Raw genomic sequence first — 23,938 nt, forward strand, 5'->3', positions numbered from 1 at the left:
CTCGGATCATGCCCATCGCTCTTTGTCATCCTTGGTTAAAACCTTGGATTAGGAGGCAGCTTCGGGATAGTTCATCCGCCTTGATGCCGATTGTGGTAATTAACTTTGGCATGATGTTTATGGCTGATCCACTTTCCACAAGCATACGGTTGACTTTGTACTCTTTTACGTACCCAGAGACAAAGAGATGACAGTTGTGAGGCTTTGATCCCAGTAGCAAGTCTTCGTCAGTGAAGTTGATTGCATTATGGACGGCACAACATGTGGCATATTCATGTGGCCGAAGCTTTAAGCCTTCATCCTTGCTTTCTTGCACCTCATGGTCGTCGGGACTTGCCAATACCCCTACTTGTGCTTTTCGTATCTCCTTGGGCAATCGTAGTGCTTCCTCGATGCTAAAGTATGTTGGCAGGCTTTCTTTGGGTGTGAGGGTCTTCTCTTCCTCGGTGGCGATAACTTTGCCTTTTAAGGGATCTTCTATCTCTACTTCAACCATGTGACAAGCAACAGTAGTGCACTGTTGGAAGAAGTCATTCAGGAAGTACTCATGCAAGGAGATAGGAATACATGGCTGTTACTTCATAGGTTCCCCAGCATATGTTGGCTTAGCAGTTCTTACATTCCCTTTGGGTTTCCTATTGTTGCGGCGGTGGTGTTTTCTCCCTTGTTCCACATTTGGCCTTGTGGCTTGTGATCTTGGCTTCCTCGTCTTTTTGTAAGTCACCAACGTCCACCATTCTTCATCGTCGGTAGGTGCATCTTGGTCATATGCCCCCAATGATGGCTGTGTAGAAGGTGTTGTGTGACCTGAGCATTGACGAGAATAGTCATGCGTCATTTGAAGAGGCACGGGATCGAAGAATCTAAACACGATTGTAGTAGTGTGCGTTGCGACCGTGTCTTCAAGGTCGAGTTCGATTCGCCCTTGTTGTGCCAGCTTTATGATGAGCTTCTTAAGGATGAAGCACTTCCCAATGGGATGACTTATGATACGATGGTACTTGCAGTACCTGGGATCGTTAACGTGATTCATCTCTTTGGGAAGCTTGCATTCAGGCAGCTCAATTACCTTCTTCTCTAACAGGTCGTTTAGCATTGCAGCCATGTCAGAGTCCGAAAAATGGTATGTCTTATGCACCAGTTCCTTCAAGATGTTTTTGTACATGTCTTGGTTGCGAGAATGCTCACCTCTCTTCATCTCCTTTGCTTTGTTCTTGAAGGAGATCTTGACGGGCGTATGGGAGGTCTTGATGGGGGTAGTGTTGATGGTAAAAGCTTCCTTAGTAGGCTTCTTCCCATGATTGTCCACCTTTGAAGCGAACACCTTGTCTTTCTTGAAGTCGGTGATCAGCTCATTCTTCCCATGATTGGCGATACTTAGCTCCATGTCATGAGAATGAGTTGCCAACTCCTCAAATGTTCTCGGCTTTATGCCTTGGAGGATGTAATGTAGCCCCTAATCTATGCCTTGAACACACATCTCAATGGCAGGGGTTTCAGAAAGCTGGTCTTTGCAATCTAAACTTAATGAACGCCATATATTGATTTAGTTGACGACAAGTTCTGTAGAAGCGGTTGAGGAATTCCCTTTCTAGCTGATCACAACTGTTGATAGATTCGGGCTCAAGGTTGGTGTACCAGTCAAATGCGTTATCTTTTAGCGAGCACACGAACTGCTTGACAAGGTAGTCTCCCTTCATCCCAACATTGTTGCAGGTTTCAATTAAATGGGCGACGTGTTGCTTTGGGTTTCCATTTCCATCGAATTGCATGAATTTTGGCGGCCGATAACCCCTCGGCATTAAGTATAGCACGGAATCATGTGAACTTCATTTGTACTGCGCCTTGATTGTGCTTGCGATCATCTCCTGCAACTGCTGGATAGAGAGAGATCCCATGAACGTCGTTGCTTGGTCTGGCTCCAGCTTTTCTTCGGCTTTCTCCACTATAGGCTCATCTTCTTCATCGACTTCTCTCTTTAGTGGATCGACCTTTGGGTGAGCTTTCACGTCGTGCTGCGCTTCCAGTCAGTTGATGAGTGAGGCAATTTGAAGTTTTTCTCATCCACGGTCCTTGTTAGCCTTGCAATTGCTTTGCTCATTTGAGCCAGCTGCTCCTCGACGGAAGTCGCACCAGTAGTCATGACTTGCATGGCTACGGATGCGAGCTGTTGCTTGAGTCAGCATCAGAAGTCAATGACTTAGAGTACCTCCTCGAGTTTTCTTCCTTTGGCGCTCTTAGCGAGGCCAGGGTGATCATAGGCTCGTGCCTCGGGTGCTCTTGTTCCTTCGGCAGAGTTGATGTAGGGGTGGAAGACACGGTTGAGAGAGCTCTGGCCTTGCTTCGTGTTGTGACACCCGAAGTGCCACCACTTGCGGCGAAGACGTTCTTGTTCATCGCGCTGGTTTCGAGAACAGTTTAAACCTTCCTTGATGCCATTTGTACTTTTTGCAGATTTGAAGATAAAGATGAGAGGCAAAGATTGTCCCACCGGGCGTGCCAAATTTGTAAACATGAATTTTCCTACGACAAATGAAATAAGAAACGTGTACAAAGTAATATTTTGTATTAATGATTTTGGGTTACAATCTCTTTTACAATTTGGTCATTTGATTCGATCTCCGTAAGGTGTAGATTTGTAGATGTGCTATTGATCCAAGGGTCGTCGGGGCTTGATCTAGGATGAACAGTTGCCTCAAGGATTTGGCTTGGGGCGAGCGAAGAACCAGCACATATGGTTGTGCTTGTTGATTCTTGTGATGGTTGATGATCCAAAGGTCGCGGTGACTTGATCTTGGATGAACGGTTGGAAGTTTCTTCAAGGGCCGTCGGAGCTTGATCTTGAATGAACGAGGGCCCTCAAGGATTTGACTTATGGCGAGGGAAGAACCGGCACGTGTAGGTGGTGCTTGTTGATTCTTCGAAGGTGTTGACGAAGAACGAAGAGAGTTTTGTTGATCCTTCGGAATTCTTGGGAATTTGGGAGGTTGGATGCTTGAGAGCTTTAGAGTTTCAAAGCTTCAAGGATTTTGGGGGAATGAATTCTCTTCCAATTTGGGAGTAGAGAAAATGTATGTGAATTGGTGAAATGAAATGAATGAAATGGCTTGCTATTTATAGAGTTTTTCAACCCTTGATTTTGGATTTAAATAATTAGATCAAAGAAATCATTTATGTCAAGTGTTGACACGTGTCATCTCTGGATGACTTTTCCAATTTTTGTTAAGTCATACGTTATGTGTACAATTTATGCAACAGGTGGCACGTGACATGTATGCCTCGCCATGTTGAAATTTTAATGTGTGGGTCAACATTTATTTCACTGAAATTTCGATGTCTACTATACCACACTAATAATTTTGGTACCCCCAATTATTTTGGGCCCAGGACGGCCGCCCTACCCGCACTGGGTCTAGGCCGGCCTTGAAAACTCCCCATGGAGAAATGGGGGCTGGGCGCGAGGTCCAAAACTCACTGGACGGGCTGAGAGACAAGAACGTGATGCAGTTGAAGAAGCTTTAACACTGCCCTGTTCCCAGTCCACTACAACAAGAAGCACTATGCTGATGCCCTCGCTTTTGGCGACTTCACCAAGCTAGCATATTTCAGTGATATATGCGTTGGTGCAATTGCATGCCGGCTTGAGAAAAAGGTAAATGGAGCTGTCCGCATGTACATCATGACATTGGGAGTTTTAGCACCATACTGTGGACTAGGAAAAAAAAAAGAAAAAAAAAAAAACTGTTTAACCATTCTCTTGATCTGTGCGCCAAGCAAAATATTTCACAAATTTAATTGCATGTTCAGACAAACAATGAGGAAACCCAGCGAACCGAAGCCCTCCATCTCAGTAAGGTGGACCTCCCTCCTCTAAAACTTAATATTTGGACTTTTCTAGTGCGTTTTACAAGCTTGCATGCAAGTTTCTGTGCGTTTTGAAGTGTGTTTTTAACTAACCACCATCTTTCCGACGAGTTTCGTAGGTTGAGTGGAACGAGGTCTTTTCGCCGTTTTTTCTTCTCTGTTTTTGGCTGCGATCCATTTGTTGCATCGAATTCGTCTTTTCGCCGTTTTGTTTCGAGCCTCTCTTTTGAGAGAGTTGGTACGTATTAAGGTGAGTGATTTCGAAATTTTTGAGTTTTGCTTTGCAGTTTGAAAATTTTCATCATCTGGGCTTTCAGACTCTCCGATCTTGAGTTCTCTGTCCCTCTCTCACTTTCTTGCTAAAACCGACGAAACGATTTTGGGGATTTTGTTTGTAGCACCGGATTCCTCATCATCTGGGCCCTTCGAGAGACTTCTTTCTTTCTTTCAGCTGAAGCAGTCTTGAATATTGTGCTTACTGCGAAATTTAGCTGATTAGTACAGGGTTAAAATAAACGTTTATTTTCTGTCCTAAATGTATTCATGTGTTGTTTACCTTCTCGAACAGGTTCCCGCGCAAGTTGCGGCTGCTGCAGCTGCCTCCATATCAAAGGTTTAGTCTCTAATCAAGCTCTGAAGAATTGAGCTCAATATATGGAAGCAGACATCATGGTAAAAAAGTGGAGGAGATAGAGGAAGTATTCTATGAAGAGTTGCTACTGTATAAATATGTTTTTTAGTACATTTCCATGTGAATTTTCGCAAAACATAACACATGAGGAAGTATATTGGTATTTGATTTCGATTTTAGTTGTAGAAATTAACAAACATATAATACATACCTTTTAATTTTCTAACGTAATAGTTCAAAAGATTACGTTGTGGAATTTTATTTTTTTACAAAAATGCTAACTTTACCACATTTTTCATACCACAGTTGTATCATCTCTTTAATAGAAATGAGATCCACATATATCGATGGGCCATACCTCTATAAAAAAAGCTGGTACAAATGTGATACAAAAATGTGATAAGTCTAGTATTAATCAAATTTTTATGCAAGGATAAAAGTATACGTACCTTCTACGAGAGTGAATAGCAGAAAAGCTTTCATGACACCACATATTTTCTCTCTCATAAACAGGTGGATTTCAGCAATATGTTGTACCTTTGGATGATCCATGCCTACTCTTATGGACTCCATAAGTTGCATTGGAACAGAGACACCAGATTCAAGCGTTCTACGTTAGCAAGGAACTCAATGCCTTGTGGCAATGTCTTTAACCCCATGCAGTCATCAATGTCTAAGACCTGGAGATTTGGCATCGCCCCTTTCTTTATAGCTATACTATCCAATAAGGGCATGTTGCTCAATTCCAAATGCTTAAACTTTATTCAGCCTCTAGAGAAACGCAGATTTTCGCCAACATATGCATTAATTAGGTCAAGCCTTTCAAGATTCGGCAATGCTTGAATGTGAGGTAGCACATCTTCTTCAAGTCTAGACCAATGTAGACACATACGTGTCAGGTTATGGAGTGAACCAAACCAAAGAGGTACCTTTTCTAGTTTTGATTTTGTAGTTGTAGAAATATTAGCATTTGATTTTGATTTTAGCTAAACTCATATTGATAAAATGATTCTCATTTTGATTTTGATTTTGATTTTAGTTGTAGACACATAATGTAAAATGATTCTCATATTGATATTTTAGCTAAACTCAATAATCAAAAAGAAAGAAACCAATGGTTTTAAGTCTCTCCTACCATAAGAAAGGGACTCTTCAACGAAGAACCCTAATCAGATAAAATGTCACGCTCTTTCCTGCTGCTTGGAAACTTCACATTTGAAGAGAATCCTGGTTTGTTTACTTTTTGTTTGTTTGATTTGATTGGAAATCTTGCTCAACTTGTGATTTATTCTGTGGATAGCACCAAATTACTACAAACCATACAAAAACAGAGATTATCCAGTACGCCAGAAACACAATCTAATACGATTAGTTAAAGATTAGAGGTTATTCAGTGTGTCAGAAACATGATCTGGTACACCATGTATTTTGACACATTCCTTGCCGGCACCGTTTTTGTATTTTCTGAAATCTTTCATATTCCTTGCCACAATTCCACGAAGAATATGACATGCGGATAAAACCTACCCAATACTACGTTTTCAGTATTGACAAATCAATTTAATTTTTTGGGATGAAAGTTTCGACAAAGTCGGAATGAACCAACAATAATTTAGTTCTAAGCTCGCTATATATGAGTCGAACTAAGAATCGAAAAATACCAATAAACTGTAGTGCAACTAGTACGGACCGCAAATCAATTTTTAAAGAATACTACAGAGGGATTTTAGAATTTAGTGACTAGTATCTGTGTAATTAACATCAGTCATAAAAAAAATTAGCAATAAATAATGAAGGATTCAATACATACAAGAAAAATGATAGTTCCGAAAATAAAATTCTAATTAAGCAAAAAACATGATTCAAAAAGCCTAATATAATCTCCCTTTTTTCTTCATTCTTTTTTTTCTTTCCCTGTGTTGCAATGTGTTTCTACGAAATTGCTACTGTACTTTCAGCTGCTATGTTATGGTAATGAAGAAGATGCATGCTGCTCCTTATGTCTCTTCTCAGCTGCTATGGCAGCAGCCACAGAAGGTGGCAAATGCGGTCGGCTTTCCGTTGGGTTCTCGTCGGGAATTTCAGTTGGCTTTTCGTTAGTTTCTGGTACGGGGGGGTGGCACCATTGCGAATAAGGACTCAATGTCTTTTAATGTGAAGAAAGGCTGGTCTTTGTTCTTCGTGTTCCCGATGAAAGCAGTGCTGTTCCGGAGTTTATGTATACTCTCTTCAACCGTCTCTTCAACCTAACTCCACAAAACGAAGCGTGATTAAATATCGAAAATGCAAAGATAATTGTGTTCTCACAAGCACTTTCTAGTAACATGGTAGTGAATCTTAAAACAAGTTGTTCTACAAAACACAGAAGTATCCAAAGTTCAAGGGAGATGCTCATACTACGAAACGATGAGCTATGGTCTTGCTTTTCTGTCCTATTCGGTGAACCCGGCTGATTGCTTGTGCTTCTACTGCTGGATTGAGAAGCGGCTCGACAAGGATAACATGCTTCGCTTCTAGAAGATTGAGGACGTTGGCTCCATGTTGAATTAAGAGCAGTAACACGTGGAAAGATTTTTGCTCGGGTTTCTGTTCACGTAGCTTGTGATTTCCTTTTGCACTTATCTTTTCTCCTTTGTATTCGCTAATGGCAACTTGCGATTTCCTGTACTTACACAGCAAGCGTATTTAGAAAAAGGGAGAAGCAATTCCACGTTCAGTAAATTTTATCTGATGCAAATTCATTAGCAGTGAAGGCATGCTCCAATACGTCGAGCACATCATTCCAGCTTGAGAAAACAAGAACTTTAGCTTCTGGATCTGTTGACTTTATCCACAGGATTCTTCTTGTCACTGCTTCAATCTGCACAAGTACCCCGCCCCAAATGAACATTAATCTAAACTTGCTGACACAAACTATACTAATAAAGTGGCAAGGGTCAGCGGAAAATGACGAAGTGGATAGATAGAACACATACCTTTGTTCCATATGAACCTTGGACCATGACAGATGCTTCAGACATTTCACGACTTTCAGTTGTATGAAGCACAGAAGAAGCACAAGTTTCACTCTGTCAATCATCAGCATAAGCAATGTTACCAACATCACTATGTTGTCGACATGTTGGGCATTTTACCCACTTATCATGAACCTTGTTATGCCGTTCAGTAATTGCAAATAAACCTAGCAGGAACAGTTGTGAACTCGAATTGAACAATTGCAAATAAACCTAGATGATGTTAGAGAGAAAGAAGAAGAAGGATAAGATTTGTTTCTGGAAAATCAGACTGAAAATTCTCTCTGCTGGTTTTTCATATACTCAGGGAATATGCACACTCTCACAGAGATTGTGAGCTCACACACTTTAATGAAATAACCGTTGGAGGAGAGAGAGAGAGAGAGAGAGAGACAGGTCCTCAATTCAATCTCAGCCATCCAATTTACACTCCACTAAGCTTAAGACACTTGTCCAATGTTAAGCCCTATGAGACTTAACCAACACATTACATTTTAACACACAAACTCAGCCTATGAGCTTAGGCATAACACAAATGTAAACTTATAATCTTCACTAATCAGTTCATCAATTTACACACTAACACTCCCCTTTAAATTGTGAACCGATTTCACTCCAAGAAGATCTCTAAGATATGTGTATTGTTCCCTCGCCAATGCCTTTGTGAAAATGTCAGCAACTTGCTCCTTTGTAGGACAGTGAATCAAGTCAATCACTCTTTGCTGCAATGCCTCCCTGATGAAATGATACATTCTGTTGATATGTTTGGTTTTCTGGTGGAATATGGGATTTTTAGTGATAGCAATAGCTGAAGTGTTGTCACAGTTCAATGGTGTGGCAATAGATTGCATTTCACCAAAGTCTTCCAACACAAATCTTAACCAAGTGGCTTGTGCAGTTGCCTCCAATGCACTGATATACTATGCTTCACATTGTTGTTTGACAGAAGCCCAAGAAAAGAAACAACTGCCAAATTTAAAAGCATATTCAAATGTGTTTTTCATGTCTTCTTCTGAACCACTCCAATCACTGTCACAAAAGCCTATCAGAATTGTCCCTTTGCCTTTCTTGTACTCCAAACCAAAATCCATAATTCCTTGAACATATCTAAGCACCTTCTTTGTTGTCCCATAATGCTTGTTAGAAGGAGAATGCATGAACCTTGCTAACAAACATGCATCATACATTATATCAGGCTTAGTTGCTGTGAGATACAACAAGCTTCCCACAATTTTCCTGTATGGAGCTTCATCTGCAGCTCCACTGTCATCATCCTTTCTCAGCTTGTCATTTGGTACAAGTGGGATACTCACAGGTTTACAATCCTGGAGTCCAAACTTCTTCAACAGAGTTAAGGCATACTTCCTCTGATGTATGAAGATACAATCTTCAGTTTGCATTACCCACATTCCCAGAAAATGGTGCAACAGACCCAAATCTGTCATTTCATACTTTTGCATCATATCAGTCTTGAATTCTTCCATTAACTCCTGAGAACTTCCAGTATAGACTATATCATCGACAGAAATAGACACAATGATCAAATCCGAGTCTCCTCTACATTTGGTATACAATGTTGCCTCACTGGTACTTCTTTTGAAACCACACTATGCAAGATAAGAATCAATCTCTCCACCTAGCCCTGGGTACCTGTTTCAAACCATATAAAGCCTTGTGCAATTTGTACACCTTATCCTCATTTCCTTGCACAATGAATCCATCTGGCTGATCTACATACACCTCATCTTCAAGTACACCATTTAAGAAAGCTGATTTCACATCTAGTTGAAACAGCTTCCAATTGTTCTTTGCAGCCAGTGCAATAAGAGTTCTGATGGTGTCTAACCTTGCCACATGTGCAAAGGTTTCATTATAGTCTATTCCAGGCTTTTATGCATAGCCCTTTGCAACTAGCCTAGCCTTATTCTTTTGGACCGAGCCATCTAAGTTCAGCTTTGTTTTATACACCCATTTCACCCTAATCACAGGCTTATCAGATGGTCTACTTACCAATTCCCATGTCTAGTTCTTCTCAATCATGCTCATTTCATTATCCATTGCCTTTTTCCATGCCTCATACTGTGCAGCTTCATTGAAATCTTCTGGTTTAACAATGCATAAATGACATCTCTTATAAATCTCACTCAAGTTCCTATACCTCAGTGGAGTATGATTATACTGAGATGGAGAACTTGAGCTACACCCTTCACTAGAGACAGTAGCTGGAGAGTCTTCAATTGGAGCTTGAGGACATCCAGGTACAACATCATCATTGAGTCCATTCATTTCCAGGGATTCATTTACAGATAGTGGAATGCATACTTCCTTGACTTTGTGCTTCTCCCAGTCCCATTTACCATTCTCATCAAAGATTACATCCTTAGAAAGCAAAACCTTTTGAGTTGCAGGATTCAGCACCCTATACCCCTTCTCACAAGCACCATATCCAATGAAAACACCTATGACACTTGTTTCTTCTAATTTGTGTCACAAATTTCCTGGAATAAGAGAGTAACACACTGAACCAAACACTTTCAGGTGTTTAATCCCAGGTTTTCTTCCACTGAATTTCTCAAAAGGTGTAATGTTCCCCAAAGCCTTTGTAGGACTTCTGTTTAGCAGATATACAGATGTGTTCACTGCTTCACACCAGAGATTGTAAGGAAGTTCTTTCTCATGAATCATGCATTTTGCCATCTCCATCACAATCCTGTTTTTCCTTTCTGCAACTCCATTATGTTATGGAGAGTATGCAACAGTGAGTTGCCTTTCTATCCTCATGTCTTCACAAAACTTCCCAAAGTCATTTGAAGTGAACTCTCATCCCCTATTTGTTCTCAACCTCTTCACAGAGTATCCACATTGAAGCTCTACCATAGCTTTAAACTTCTTAAACACATGGAAGACATCTGATTTGTTTCTTAAAAAATAAACCCATCACATCCTTGAACAATCATCTATGAAGGAAATGAAGTACCTGTTTCCACTCAGACTTGGTGTTTGCATAGGACCACACACATCTGAATGTATTAATTCTAGTGGCTTCTTTGCTCTCCACTTTGATTCCTTGGGAAATGACTCCCTGTGATTCTTCCCCAGTGCACACCCTTGACACATTGCATCACTATCTTGGATTTCAGGCAGCCCCAATACCATTCCTTGACTCTATAATAGCTTGAGACTCTTGAAATTTAGATGACCAAATCGCTTGTGCCATATCTTTGCACACTCTTGCACATTTGTTCTCAAAGCAAGCTCCCTGTTTGTACTAAAGATTAAAGGAAAACACCTATTTCCTTTCTGTTTCACACTGACCACTAAGTTTCTTAGAGATCTGTCATCAAACACATCCACTTTATAATCTCCAAATAGAAGAAAGTAACCATGCTCAATCATATGGCCTACACTTAGCAAATTCTCTGCAAGACCAGGTACAAGCATGACTTCCTTTATATATCTCTTACCCTTCATTATTTCAATGATCAGTGTCCCCTTTCCAGCCACTTCAACCAAGACTCCAGTGCCTACTTGGACCTTGTCTTTCACCCTTCTGTCAATGTCAACAAGTAAATCTTCCCTGGATGTCATATGATTACTACATCCATTATATATGTACCATTCATCACTTATCTTTTTTACTTCTCCAGAATGATTAGCATAGAATAGATTTCCAGGTTCTTCAATCTGATTAGCAAAATTCACTTGTTGCACAACCTTGTTTGTATTACAGTATCTTGCAATATGTCCAATTTTGCTACACTTGTGTCATTTGACCTTGTTCTTAACCCAACACTCCCTATAATGAAGTTTATCACATAACTTACACTTATCCCCAGTGTTATTGACATCATTCTTCACAGGGAAACTAGCCTTATTACCCCAATCAGCCTTGTTACTCCACTGTTTCCCCATTTGCTTAAAATTCTTCTGGTATTTGCTACTGTTTGGCTGACCATTAAACCTATTTATTTTCAGTGCAATATTCAAACTAGCAAATGCTTTCTCCATACTACTCTCCCCATGTCTATCAAGCCTTTGTTCATAACCTTTTAGGATAGCGACTACGTCATGTGCATCTATGGTCTCTAAGTCCTTAGTATTTTCTATTACAGCTGCAATACTATCATAGGACTTAGGTAGGTTAATTAACAACTTCTGAACAATTCTTTGATTACTCAGATCTTCACCATAACTTCTCATTTGATTAATCAGATCAAACAGTTTAGCAATATACACACACAGAAAGTCATTATCATTCATGCGAGTATATTCAAAATCTCGCCTAAGGCCTTGAAGTTCACAGATCTTACTTGCTTATCACCAACAAATTCTTGTTTCAGAATGACCCACGCAGCCTTTGCACTTTCCTGGGTTGCGATCCTCGGGAAAATTTCATCTGAAACGGCACCTTGGATGATTCCAAGTGCTCTAGCATCCTTGACCATATTCTCATGTATCAGCTTCTTCTCCGCTTCCGTGAGCGTCTCCTCCTTCTTCGTCGGAGTTTCGTACCCATTTTCAACCAGATCCCACAGTTCGTGTGAACGAAAAATGGTCTTCATTTTGATTTGCCAGAAATCAAAATTCTCGCCATTGAAGACTGGTGCTCTGAGTTCTCCTCCTCCAGATCCAGCCATGTTAGACTCGATCACTGATATTAGCTTGAATCACTGCAATAAGCTTGTTGTTGTGAATCCGAGCTTAACTCTAACAAACATGACGCCCAAAAATTCAGACCCAACCTGGCTCTGAGGCCATGTTAGAGAGAAAGAAGAAGAAGGATAAGATTTGTTTCTGGAAAATCAGAGCGAAAATGCTCTCGGCTGGTTTTTCATATATTCAGGGAATATGCACACTCTCACAGAGATTGTGAGCTCACACACTTTAATGAAATAACCGTTAGATGAGAGAGAGAGAGAGAAAGATAGACAGACAGATCCTCAATTCAATCTCAGCCATCTTATTCACACTCCACTAAGCTTAAGACACTTGTCTAATGTTAAGCCATATGAGACTTAACCAACACATTACATTTTAACACAGAAACTCAGCCTATGAGCTGAGGTATAACACAAATGTAAACTTATAATCTTCACTAATCAGTTCATCAATTTACACACTAACAAATGAATGGTTAAAAATGGACTTTTGCTTCTACCTTTAAATAACGAAGTTTCCCTTTTGTAACAGACAACGAATTCAAGGACATGAACTTGTCGCTAGTATATAGGACGCCAGCTGAAGGTAATTCTTCTTCACTTAAAGCATCAAGAGCTTTATCATCCTCATCTTCTGCAAGGCGCAGTCTTGAGGTTGCCATGTTAATTTCATCATAAGCTTGTAGAATTTGAGCTTGGGCTATTGCCAAGGATCTTGCATGGGGATACTCTTTACGCATGCCCTAGACCAGGTAAGAAAGAAAAAGGATCATGTCTTGCAAAAGCCTAACGGGAATACTATTAGGGCCCGTTTATTTGACCGGATTAGGGAAGACTGGACTGGACTGGACTAGACTATAGTCATTTGTTTGGTCTGCGCCAGGATTAGGTTTAATGACCTTAGCACGGACTCGCTCGGATTATACGCCTCCTTAGCAGTTCTTAACGAGGATCCCTAATTTTGGGCGGACTCGTAAGCCAGAGAAAACCACGAGAGATTTAGTCGTCCAAGAACCCCCCAACGTCGCTCGTCCTGCTCGTCCTCATCTCTACGTCTTCCCTCATCGTCGTCCTTGCCCTGCTCCCTCATCGTCGTCCTCCTCACCCTCATCTCTGTGTCTTTCCTCATCTGCATCTGCTCGGCCTCATCTGCTCCGAGTTGTCTGGTAAACTTTGAATCTTTGATTTATTTCGTTGATTTGTTTTGCAAATCGTGATGTTACTGAGCTTTATTTGATTTTGTTGTTTTGGGTTTGAGAAATTTTCAATCATAGAACTCTAGGCACTTGAACAAATTAGGGTTTTGATTTTTAGGTCAAATTGAGATTAGAATTTGGGGTTTTTTCATATTTCAATTTTTCTTTCAATTCAAACTCAGAAACGTGGGTGACTTTACTTGTTTTGTAGCCCTTCACATTGCGGTTAAAGTTGTTTGTACCATACTTGACCAATCCCGAAACTACCGAGCACTGGTTAACGTTATACCGTCAATGACCCAGAAGAGTTTCCCTCCAACCAAGAGGCCAATCACAGCGTGACACGTGTCGACATCAGAAGTCAATCATAGCGCGACACGTGTCAACATCGGAAGTCAATCACAACACGACACGTGTCAATGTCAGAACAAAGCTAGAAACTCTCTTCTATAAAAGGAGATCATTCTCCCACAATATTTCTTAATGTCATTTGTACTAAATCATTCACTGGTACTCACTAAAGGAGAGCTTGAACTTATGTACTTTTGTAAACCCTTCACAATTAATGAGAACTCCTCTACTCCGTGGACGTAGCCAATCTGGGTGAACCACGTACATCTTGTGTTTGCTTCCCTGTCCCTATCCATTTACATATTTATCGACACTAGTGACTGGAGCAATCTAGCGAAGGTCACAAACTTAACACTTTTTGTTGTACCAAAATTCTCACTGATTTTGTGCATCAACAAAAGTCATATATGTTTTGTAACATGAAGTACCACATATGACTTTCCAGTTTGTGGCTCTGTGCTGTTATTGCTAGTATGATGTTAAGAAATTATAAAGCACTAAACCAATTTGGCGTTTGCGTTTTCCGTCAACAATGTACTCTGCCATCTTCAGTTATTTCAAAATTCTGTTTGCTAGTGCAATGTCAGTGCTGTGGATTGATCTTTGATTCATCTCCACATGAATGATATCATCAATGTTTTGCCCTGCTTTCCGTCATTCCTCTATTTTCATTTTTTTTTCTTCTTCCCTTCCCCCTTTTCATCTGCATCACCCTTTCCTAATATTTGTGATATTGATTTTCGACTTGTATCATTGGCCTTAAGTCATCTGTTTAAAAAGAAGAGTTCAATGCAAACAACAAAATAAATGTGGTTTAGTCCCTTCTTTTTCCTCTTTTGTGTGTAGTGTTCTTTATGCATGTTATGATAACTGTCTATGGGTATATGAGATGAACTTGGGAGACAACAAGTATAGTTTACAGTCTTTTGATAACCATTTCATTCTTAGTATTTAGTTTCGATTTTCTTAGCTTCAAAGCGAAAATATGGGAGAAGTAAAGGAGAAAGGATGGAGAAAGAAAGAGAGGAAGGGGTGAGAATGGTGAATGCATAAATGATGAGACAAAACTTGAAGGGAAAAACAATCTCTCCTTCCTCCCTCCCTCTCTCATTTACATTCTTTCTCCCATGAAAAATGAAAACTAAAAACAGAACGTTCGGTAAAATTGTTGGATGAGAAATCTCTGCAAGCTGACGAAATTTTTGTTATGCACTCTTTAATGGTTTGTGGTTATGTTCGAAGTTGTAATTTCTGTTTGGTTTTGTTTCTGAATTTTTTGATTTCCTTTTACCTTCCTCGGACCACCTTGTTTGAATGGCATTGGAGATAGGCAGGAAGCAATTCCATATGTCCTGTCAATGCTTCATCATTGATGATTTTTTTCCCTTACAGAAGGGTAGTCTGGAAATATCTCATTTTGCATCTCAATCCATTTGTATCTTCATGGTCATTTTTATCATATTGATAAATGCAACTTCACTTGTTTGGTTGAAACATATAGTGGTTCGTTGTTGGTTCTGTTGTGTATTTAAGTAAATGGTTAAGTTCTTTTTCAGGCTCTTCTTGGGCTGCAGTGTTAGGGAAAAGAAATAGCCAGTCTTCCTGCAGATTTGTACCGAAGGTATGGATCAGCAATGTGAATCTGTTGAAATAGTTATATGTGGTTTGTGGTGATTGAAACCATTTTACACGAAATATGCATGTCTACTCTTGCAAACATATCTGCATCTTTATCTAGCATGAAATATAAAAAAGGACCCACCATTTTGTAAAACTTCATGGCTGTTTGATATTTGATCGTATGAATTTAACTTTAGAAATACATTTCTTTAATTAGGTGGTAAATGGAGAAAATTCCAGTGTGCTACATGTTTAATTGTATGACAATATCTTCAAAGGAGTGTTGATGCAGTTAGTTGTTTCAGAATTCTTTGCATACCGTTTCTTTTGATCTAGTTCATTTCATATCATAATCCATCACCCTTAATAACAGTAAATATTACGTATATAATGTTGTTATTTTTTTTTTCCTTTTTTTTTTGGTTTGGATAGATATGGATCGAAATGATGGATTGACTCTTATTTTGGAAAAACCACAAAATGTGGGAGTGTTCAGGGCAATCAATTCGGAACTCAAGAAAGTGTTCGTTCAAAGGCTTTTAAGCGACAAAGCAAGCGAATGAGTATATTATGTGGTGCCTTTTGACATGGATGTATTTTATTAATCGTACAATCTTATGTTATGACTTCTAACTTAGCTTTGCACTATGAAGTATTTTGGCTAATGTTAACTATAATTTTGTAAATTATGGAAATCTACTTTGGAATGCTATACTATAGTTAACTAGCATTTTGTAAATTATGGAGATCTTCTTTCTCTTCAGATTTAGTCCAAGAAGCAGTTACCCTCGGGACCATATTATTTGCTTTCCTTTTTGTACCTCTAACTCTAAGCAAGTTACTCTCAGACGCTTTCAGCAACCTTGCAAATGGGTTATCAAGAAGCACGATCTCGGGCTCCTTTTCGCCAATCAGTGCAGTTTCTTTCAATTCCATGGGAAGAAACTTTCAGGACTATCTTCTTGATTTGTTTCTTGTTTTCTTGATTTGTTTCTTGTTTTCTTGTTTAAACTTGGAAGACTTGTTTTCTGCTACTAGAATTCGTGTTAAAAAGCAAAATAGTCTCCTTGTCAAACTATAAGTGGTAAAATCGTTTTATACACCAAGCCCAATTTCATTTGAATTAGGATATGTATTTATCTTTTCATTTATATTAGCAGTACTAAAAACAAAACAATTGTTCTTTTTTTTTTAAGATTCATAATATATATGGAAAAAATATGCTCTAATTAACCCATATTATGAGATTTGTAGCATTACTCTATTACACAATGGGAAAAATTTTAGGGCGTTGGGCACATGTTTTTGAGCTATTAAAATAGAACAATAATGTAGTCCTAGTCTAAGCAAACACAAATCTGGCGAACAATACTGTTTTCATTATCCTGCTTCTTAGTCCGACATTGCACCAAACGCTTCACTAAGTTAGTCCAGCTTAGTCTAGTCTAAGCCAGTCCAGCTTAGTCCCTGCAGCTAGTCCAGTCCGAGACAGTCCGGTGCAACAAACGCACCCTTAGCGGACAATTAGCATCCCAAAGAAAACAAAAGTTTAGCACAAGTAGCCTCCGTTCTGTGATCCATCAACTACAGGAGTTCTTAGTTTCAGAGATAAATTGTGGCTACTGAAAGAATAGTACAATACAGGACATATGTGGAGGTGCTTTTTGGATTCTGATATACCATCCCTCCCTAATTGGGCCTTGCAATGATTTCTTATAACTCCACGAACAACCTCTAATTCAGATGGAGATTTTGAAACCTATCATCCAAATATATAGAAGCTCCATACTGTAGTTTCGGTGCCATTTAAAGTATAAACGAAAGACGGCTGCATTTTATCACCCTTTAAGGATGAACAAAACTAATAGTGAGATAAAGTGACTGACCACAACTTTTCCAGCATCTCTCTTCTTCAACTCTTTATTAGAATTGGATGATGTTGAATCTTTATGTGGCTGCGACAAATTCTGATAAAAACGATTAAGTTCAGAGTTCTTCTTCTGCAAAGCCACAGCCTCTTCAGCACATGTAGCTGTCCCTCCGCCTACTTTTTCACTACAAAAGAGCCTTGCTTCATATTCCTAGTAAGGAAATCAGAAATTGTAAAAACCATGCTGCATTAAGTCATACTGCAAATCAACAAGGATTAAAAAAAATAATAATAAAGAAGAAGAAGAGTAACAAACCCGGAACAATTCATCTAGTTCACAAAGAACACATAGAGGACCATCATCATAAGCCTTGCAATTTCGACAATTTCTCATGCAGTAATATCCTCTTCCTTTGGCGTCTCCATCGTCTGATCAAATTCTAAAAGTCGATCAAGCAACACCTTCCTAGATGCTGCTAATTGGTCCAAACCAGTCTGCATATGATACTTCAGGCCACTTATGCTTCGGAAACTATATATCAAAGGGACACAAAATTAATCAGAATCCACAAAATATTAGACAGCTAGACTCAGTTTACTTGAAAGTATTGGAAGCCACAAGCAACATTCTCGAGATACTGGTGAAGAGATAAACAGTGCATAAGGTCAAATATATGACCCTGCAGTAGATGTGATGTAGCGAACCCAAACGTTTACTTACCGAGACACAATTCTCGATGACTTCCCTTTGTTTAGAGTTGTTACAAGGGCCTCTTCAATCTTTCTGATCAAATCCCTAGAGAGGTCTGAGTTCTTTTCAGCGTGAAGAAGATACAGAGTGTGATCTTCTAGACAATACGAAATAGAGGATCATAAAGTGCTACACGGAAGCAGGTACGAAATATACCTGTGTGTGTGTAAGACTTGTTAAACTCTGGTTGAGCCATGGATAGCTTTGAACTGAATGCAGACAAGTACTTCTGCTTAATATTGTCACAGGCTATTCTCAAAGATACATCACTGAAAGAACTACATGATGCATGGGGCCCATTATCGCATTCTTGGTGAACAGCAGGAACTTTATATGATAATTCAGATGCACCTTCAAGTGAGTTACCGGCATCATTGGCAATTTCGTCTTTCCCACAAAGTTTTTGCCTCTTCGCTACATGTTGATCACAAGTTTCAATGCCCTGTATCTTGGAGGCCATTTTACTAGAGCTCCCGGGAAACTGTTCTTTTGAAGGGCAGCAGTTTGTTGCCAATGTGAGTATTTCTGCAAGATTATGATAAATGCGGATATTCAACAAGGGGTCCAGGCGGAAATCCTCAGAGTGCTCTTCGGCTAAATCCAGCGCTTCCTTGTACAGGGATATAGCTGGAGTGAAACGTTGTTCGAGTATACCTATCTCGGCAAGCCCATTGAGAGCCCATTAAACAACAGAACACCCAAAAAACAGAAAAACGAAAAAAAAGCTAATTAAACACACTACAATTTAACAAACAAAATAGTAAGCTTTTGACATATTACAATTTGGAATTCAGAAAGTCACAGAATTTAATCCCAGATGATTAAATTAACGAACTTTGATTATCCGGACATGTTCATTCACTGGAACAATGTAATTAAGTTAACGTACAATCTTTCAAAAAAAGTTTAAAGTACAAAAACAGGAACGACGAATTACTGTTAATCCAGAATTTTTGTTGGGTTGACTACGTATGTAATCTTGTATTCCAATGCAAATACACAGTTAATGGCAAAAAAAACATTTATCCAAGTTACTTTTACTGTTGTACTTTCTCTTCTACCGTTCGATTGCGATCCAACGGTAGTTTAATATAATTTTCTTAGTTTAAGGTCTACCGTTAAATTGCGATGGAACGGTAGCTTACTACAATTTTCTTAGTTTAAGAAATGGAATCATCGTTATACAGAGGCTTCATTTTTAATCACTGTGTCTCGGAGTCAAATTACACTTACAAAAATTAAAAATTAAGATTTAAAGAAACACGGCACAAAGTAATAGAAAAGCCAGAAGGATCCTTGCCGGATCTTCATTATGAGGATCGTCTAATTACATTTGTTCATCGTATTATAAATTATTGTAAATTTTTTTATTTAAAATTCAATATAAACAGTACCTGATAAAAACTAACCGCACTGTATACGATAAACATATATGATTAGAAGATTATTAGGATATGATCCTCTCTCATAGAAAAGCGCTATTAATTGAAGCAGTTCAGGACTGAGAGAAATCTCACGGCGGTAAAGTGGACAAGTCTCAGAACCGCGCCAACAGTGAACAGCCTAGCCACGTGGCGTCCTCTCTTTCACTTACGACTCGTGAGTCGTGTGTATTAGCCGGCACTCGCAAGCTGACAGAGAACGACGTCGTGAAAGTTTCCAAATTCCGCTTTGACACTTGCAAATTCCAAGCCCCGATTTAATTTCCAGAAATTTTGGTAATTTCTTTGTTTTTTTCGAGTGAAGAGATGGCTGTTTCGATGGTCTCAGCCGTGAGAGGCGGTCGTTTGCCGGCACTTCACCGTCATCACCGCCGTCAGATGATTCCGAGCTCCTCCTCCTCGTCGATTATTGGTAGTTGGGGTTCGTTAAAATCATCGAAGCAGCTTAATTGCAGCTCAAACTCAAGGGGCTTCACTCTCTTTGCCCGGTACTCTCAAGCTCAGGATCTTTACTCCTCCCGCCTTCAAGGTGCTTAATTTCTCTCTCCCGTTGGCTTTTGGATTTTGGGTTTGAATTTTGGTTTCTGGGTTTATCTCAAGCTTAAATCTTTATTTGATTTGTGGGTTTTTTTGAATAATTTATTTGTTACCCATACGAACAAAATAATAGATTATACTTCTGCTAATGGTAATGTTCTGCTCACATTGATATTTTTAATCATGAAGATGTGAACTTCTTGGTGTTTCGCTTAATGGGTACCTCGAAAAATGTTCATTTTTTCACTTCTTTTAGTGAGTAATTGGCTGTTGCCTTTTTCATGGATATACAGAAGTGAAACTTAGGTGTAAAAACTGTTGAAGCAGAAGTACAACTCTTCTGTTTGGCAGACAGTTATGAATTAATCGCATCACCTCTCAGAATGAGAAGGAAACTTTGATTCGCGCCTTTGTTTAGACCCGGGCATGGGCATCTGTGTTCTTTAAGCTTGAATTATTTTCTTTCTGGATCACTCTATTCGTTTGAGGTTTTAAGGTGAAGCTGGAATTTCATGTTGTTACCAGATAGGTTCGAAGACTTGCCTAAACTGGTGGAGGACATTCTCCAAACATCAGTAAGCACAGGTCCTCGCGGCGCTCTTAGGATGGTCCAAGGTATTCAGGCGTTTATTGGGGTTGGGGGGGAGTGGCTTGCCGACGTATCAAAGGTAACAGGAACTTCAATTTTTATGGTTGTACTTTCTTTATTCAATAGACTTTGTTTCCTACTGCTCAAGTCTTTCCTTTTAGTTATATTTTTTTAGGGTTTTCTCATTTTTTATTCTGTACATGAGGATTATGCAAATTTCATATCTTTTCCATTTTAACATATCATCACAAGCATTTGATTGTTGCATTGCTTGCTTGGCTTTCACCTTGTGCAATTGCCAATTGAAGGGGTTCAATGACAACATGTGTTTGTTATCACCAATTCCATTAACTTGGATTAAGATTTCACTCAATTGAGTGTTCTGTTAACACCTAGGTATTCGTTAACACTGACCCTTTTATCTGAATAAGCAAACTCTTCAGGAGTATACTTGTAAATGACCTTACCTTTGGTCTGTAGTCAGCAAACTCATCTGCCGGATTACCAACCCAACTGCAGCTTGGATTGGTGTCCCCCCTTTATTTGAGGAGATTGTTTGAGCGCATGGGGGCAACCTACGTTAAGTTGGGTCAGGTATATCTTGTTTTTATTCTTGTTTTTTGATTGCTACTCCATAAGTTTGTTCATTATATCTAGTATAAACTAGCAAAAGATTATTATTTTACTTTACTATCTTTATTCATTCAATGTACACAATCACTAATGCTATGCTATTTACAAATGATAGTTCATTGCATCGGCACCAACATTGTTCCCACCAGAATATGTTGAAGAATTTCAGAACTGCTTTGACAGAACTCCTGCAGTACCCTTTGCGGAGATTCAAGCAATCTTGCGACAGGAATTGGGGAGACCAATTGACAGTGTTTATGAATATGTTGACCCAACCCCGCTCGCTTCAGCCTCAATAGCACAAGTTCTTTTCTCTTCCTATCAAATTTCTTATGTTCCTCAATCATTCTGTAAGCTTGGTAATAAGATTTGTGATATATTATGTTTAGGTTCATGCTGCAAGGCTAAGAGGCTCCCAAGAAGATGTAGTTATAAAGATCTTGAAACCCGGAATAGAAGATATGTTGGTTGCAGATCTAAATTTTATCTACATTGTAGTCCGCATTTTGGAATTCTTGAGTCCTGACATAAGCCGCGCTTCATTGGTATGTGGACATAAATTTCTGCAGTTGTAACAATTGACTTTGACTCTTATTGTGGATGACAAGCATAACCATACTAATTATTTTCGTACTCTTTAAATCATTTACACTGCCAATTTCTTTAGTTACAAGTTTTATTCTGTGAAAGCACAAACATTTAAGCTGATTATGTAATTATTAGTGTCCTTTGGACTCTATGAGTAGTGAAATAATTTGGGACAATGTCAGCATCTTTGGTGCTTGTTCTTCTATCCTGCCTTAGTCGAAAGAATAAATGTCCATTTAGTATGCATTCATATGTTGCGAAATGATGGTGGATAGAAGTTTCCTTTGTAATCTGTAGAAGTTTCCTTTGTAATCTGTTCATCGTTTCAGTAGGTTGGTATTGTGCAAGATATACGGGAGTCCATGCTTGAAGAAGTTGATTTCTATAAGGAGGCTGCAAACATTGAGTCCTTTAGGAGATATTTAGAAGCCATGGGACTCACAAGGCAGGCTACGGCTCCAAAAGTGTATCACCAATGCAGCAGCAAACGAGTTTTAACAATGGAGAGGCTATACGGAGTTCCTCTTACTGACTTAAACAGTATAAGTTCCTTTGTCTCTAATCCGGAGACCAGTCTCATAACTGCCCTTAATGTGTGGTAGGACTTGAATATTTTATCCACCATTCAGGTGCTTGTAGTTTTTGTGTTCATTTATTTGTCAAAATTTTTACCTTGTCGCTTGTTATGAAATGTCTCTGTAGGTTTGGCAGTTTGCTTGCCTGTGAAAGCTTCCACGCAGATGTGCATGCAGGCAACCTGTGGTTGTTGCGAGATGGCCGCATTGGGTTTCTTGATTTTGGTATTCATATATCTTCATGCACCAATTGTACTCATTGCTTACTTATAGTTCTAATTGTCTGTCGGTTTTTTTTTTTTAATGTTTCAGTTGCTTATACAATATCTGCACATATGACTAAACGTTTATACCTTATATAATATATACTATGCAGAAAAAGACTTGCCTCATGTTTGTTCTTTAACAACTTGCATAGTTCCATGATGCAGTACCTACCATTTGCTTGAAAGTTTTAGAAGTTCTCTGTATTTGTCCAACCTTTCAAATGTTATTGAAGTATTTTTGCCTGCGTTTGACTTAAATTTACAGGAATCGTTGGCCGTATATCCCCGAAAACATGGGGTGCCATGGAAATCTTTCTGGCATCAATTGCAACTGAAGAATATGAATCAATGGCATCTGCACTGATTGAAATGGGTGCTACAGACACAAATGTTGATACTAAGGCCTTTGCAAGAGACTTGGAAAAGATGTTCTCATCAATAAAGGCAAGCATTAAATTCAGGAGTTTGCTAATTGTGTTTTGGTTTCCAAAAAGGTTAATTTTTCGGTCTGTACTTGTTCTGAGACTATTTCAGAGCTAAGGGAAATTCGTGTTTAGCAGAATGGTGCAGCCAAAAGATAACCCTATTTCCTTGCCCTTAAATGTTGTGCTGTTTAAAAGAATTCAAACTGAAAGAGGTGTGTTGAATCGGAAGGGGCAATAGCCGGATTTAGAATATAGAAAGGAAGTGGCTAAATCAGCTTATTGATAACAATCGCATTTGCTTCTTACAACTCCTCATGTGCAGGATTTGGATACTGAAGTAGTCATAGCAACTGCCAGGGAACCATCTACGAATGCAACTGCTGTCTCTGCTAATCTAGTTGTTGATGAGAGACAAATGAATGCACTTTTTCTCGATGTGGTACGCTGTTGACTCCCTTTAGGTTTACATGCCTGCATGATTTAGCGCTACTTCTGTAGCTTATGCCATCTTTTGACAAATTGTTCTGACGCCATGAACTGCTCGCATGTTCCTATTTCAGGTTCGGGTTGGTGAATCATATGGATTGAAATTTCCACGAGAGTTTGCACTTCTCCTGAAGCAGCTTTTGTATTTTGATCGGTACACCCGTTTGTTGGCCCCGAACTTGAATATGCTCCAAGACCAAAGGATTTCCATCGCTTCTAATCGAAGAACCAACTACAGGAACAATTTCAGATGAACCTAGGAAGTGCAGATGCAGCTTCTTGTAGGTTGTGTAAATGTAAATAAAAAGTTCTCCAGCATTCGGAGTTACATTCAATAGGAACGATATCGAGAACAAGAAGAATACTGTACTCTAAACCATACGAAAGCAAAGCGTGTATCGTTTTATGTATGGAATTGATCATATCAGATTCTTCTCCTATT

General features: G+C 39.2%; 1 protein-coding gene and 1 pseudogene across 2 annotated transcripts; one reads left to right on the plus strand and one right to left on the minus strand.

Annotated features, from left to right (window-relative positions):
• LOC126630274 (uncharacterized) overlaps positions 1 to 19,296 on the minus strand; it is a 50,096-nt pseudogene extending 30,800 nt beyond the window's left edge.
• Positions 19,297 to 19,490: 194 nt separating this feature from the next.
• Positions 19,491 to 23,936, plus strand: LOC126630346 (uncharacterized aarF domain-containing protein kinase At5g05200, chloroplastic-like). Of its 2 annotated transcripts, XM_050300436.1 has the most exons (10): positions 19,493 to 19,926; positions 20,460 to 20,602; positions 21,004 to 21,117; positions 21,272 to 21,460; positions 21,546 to 21,701; positions 22,077 to 22,342; positions 22,447 to 22,544; positions 22,851 to 23,029; positions 23,333 to 23,449; positions 23,571 to 23,936. In XM_050300436.1, exons 1-10 carry the CDS (start codon positions 19,704 to 19,706, stop codon positions 23,748 to 23,750), a joined length of 1,665 nt encoding a protein of 554 aa, XP_050156393.1. In that variant the 5' UTR covers positions 19,493 to 19,703; the 3' UTR covers positions 23,751 to 23,936. The 2 variants fall into 2 exon arrangements, with proteins under 2 accessions (XP_050156394.1, XP_050156393.1); XM_050300437.1 differs by lacking the exons at positions 23,333 to 23,449; positions 23,571 to 23,936 and adding an exon at positions 23,120 to 23,311 and having other exon boundaries at positions 19,491 to 19,926.
• The last annotated feature ends 2 nt before the right edge of the window (positions 23,937 to 23,938 follow it).

This window comes from Malus sylvestris, chromosome 7 (genome assembly GCF_916048215.2).
Source record: "Malus sylvestris chromosome 7, drMalSylv7.2, whole genome shotgun sequence".
NCBI classification, from domain to species: Eukaryota; Viridiplantae; Streptophyta; class Magnoliopsida; order Rosales; family Rosaceae; genus Malus; species Malus sylvestris.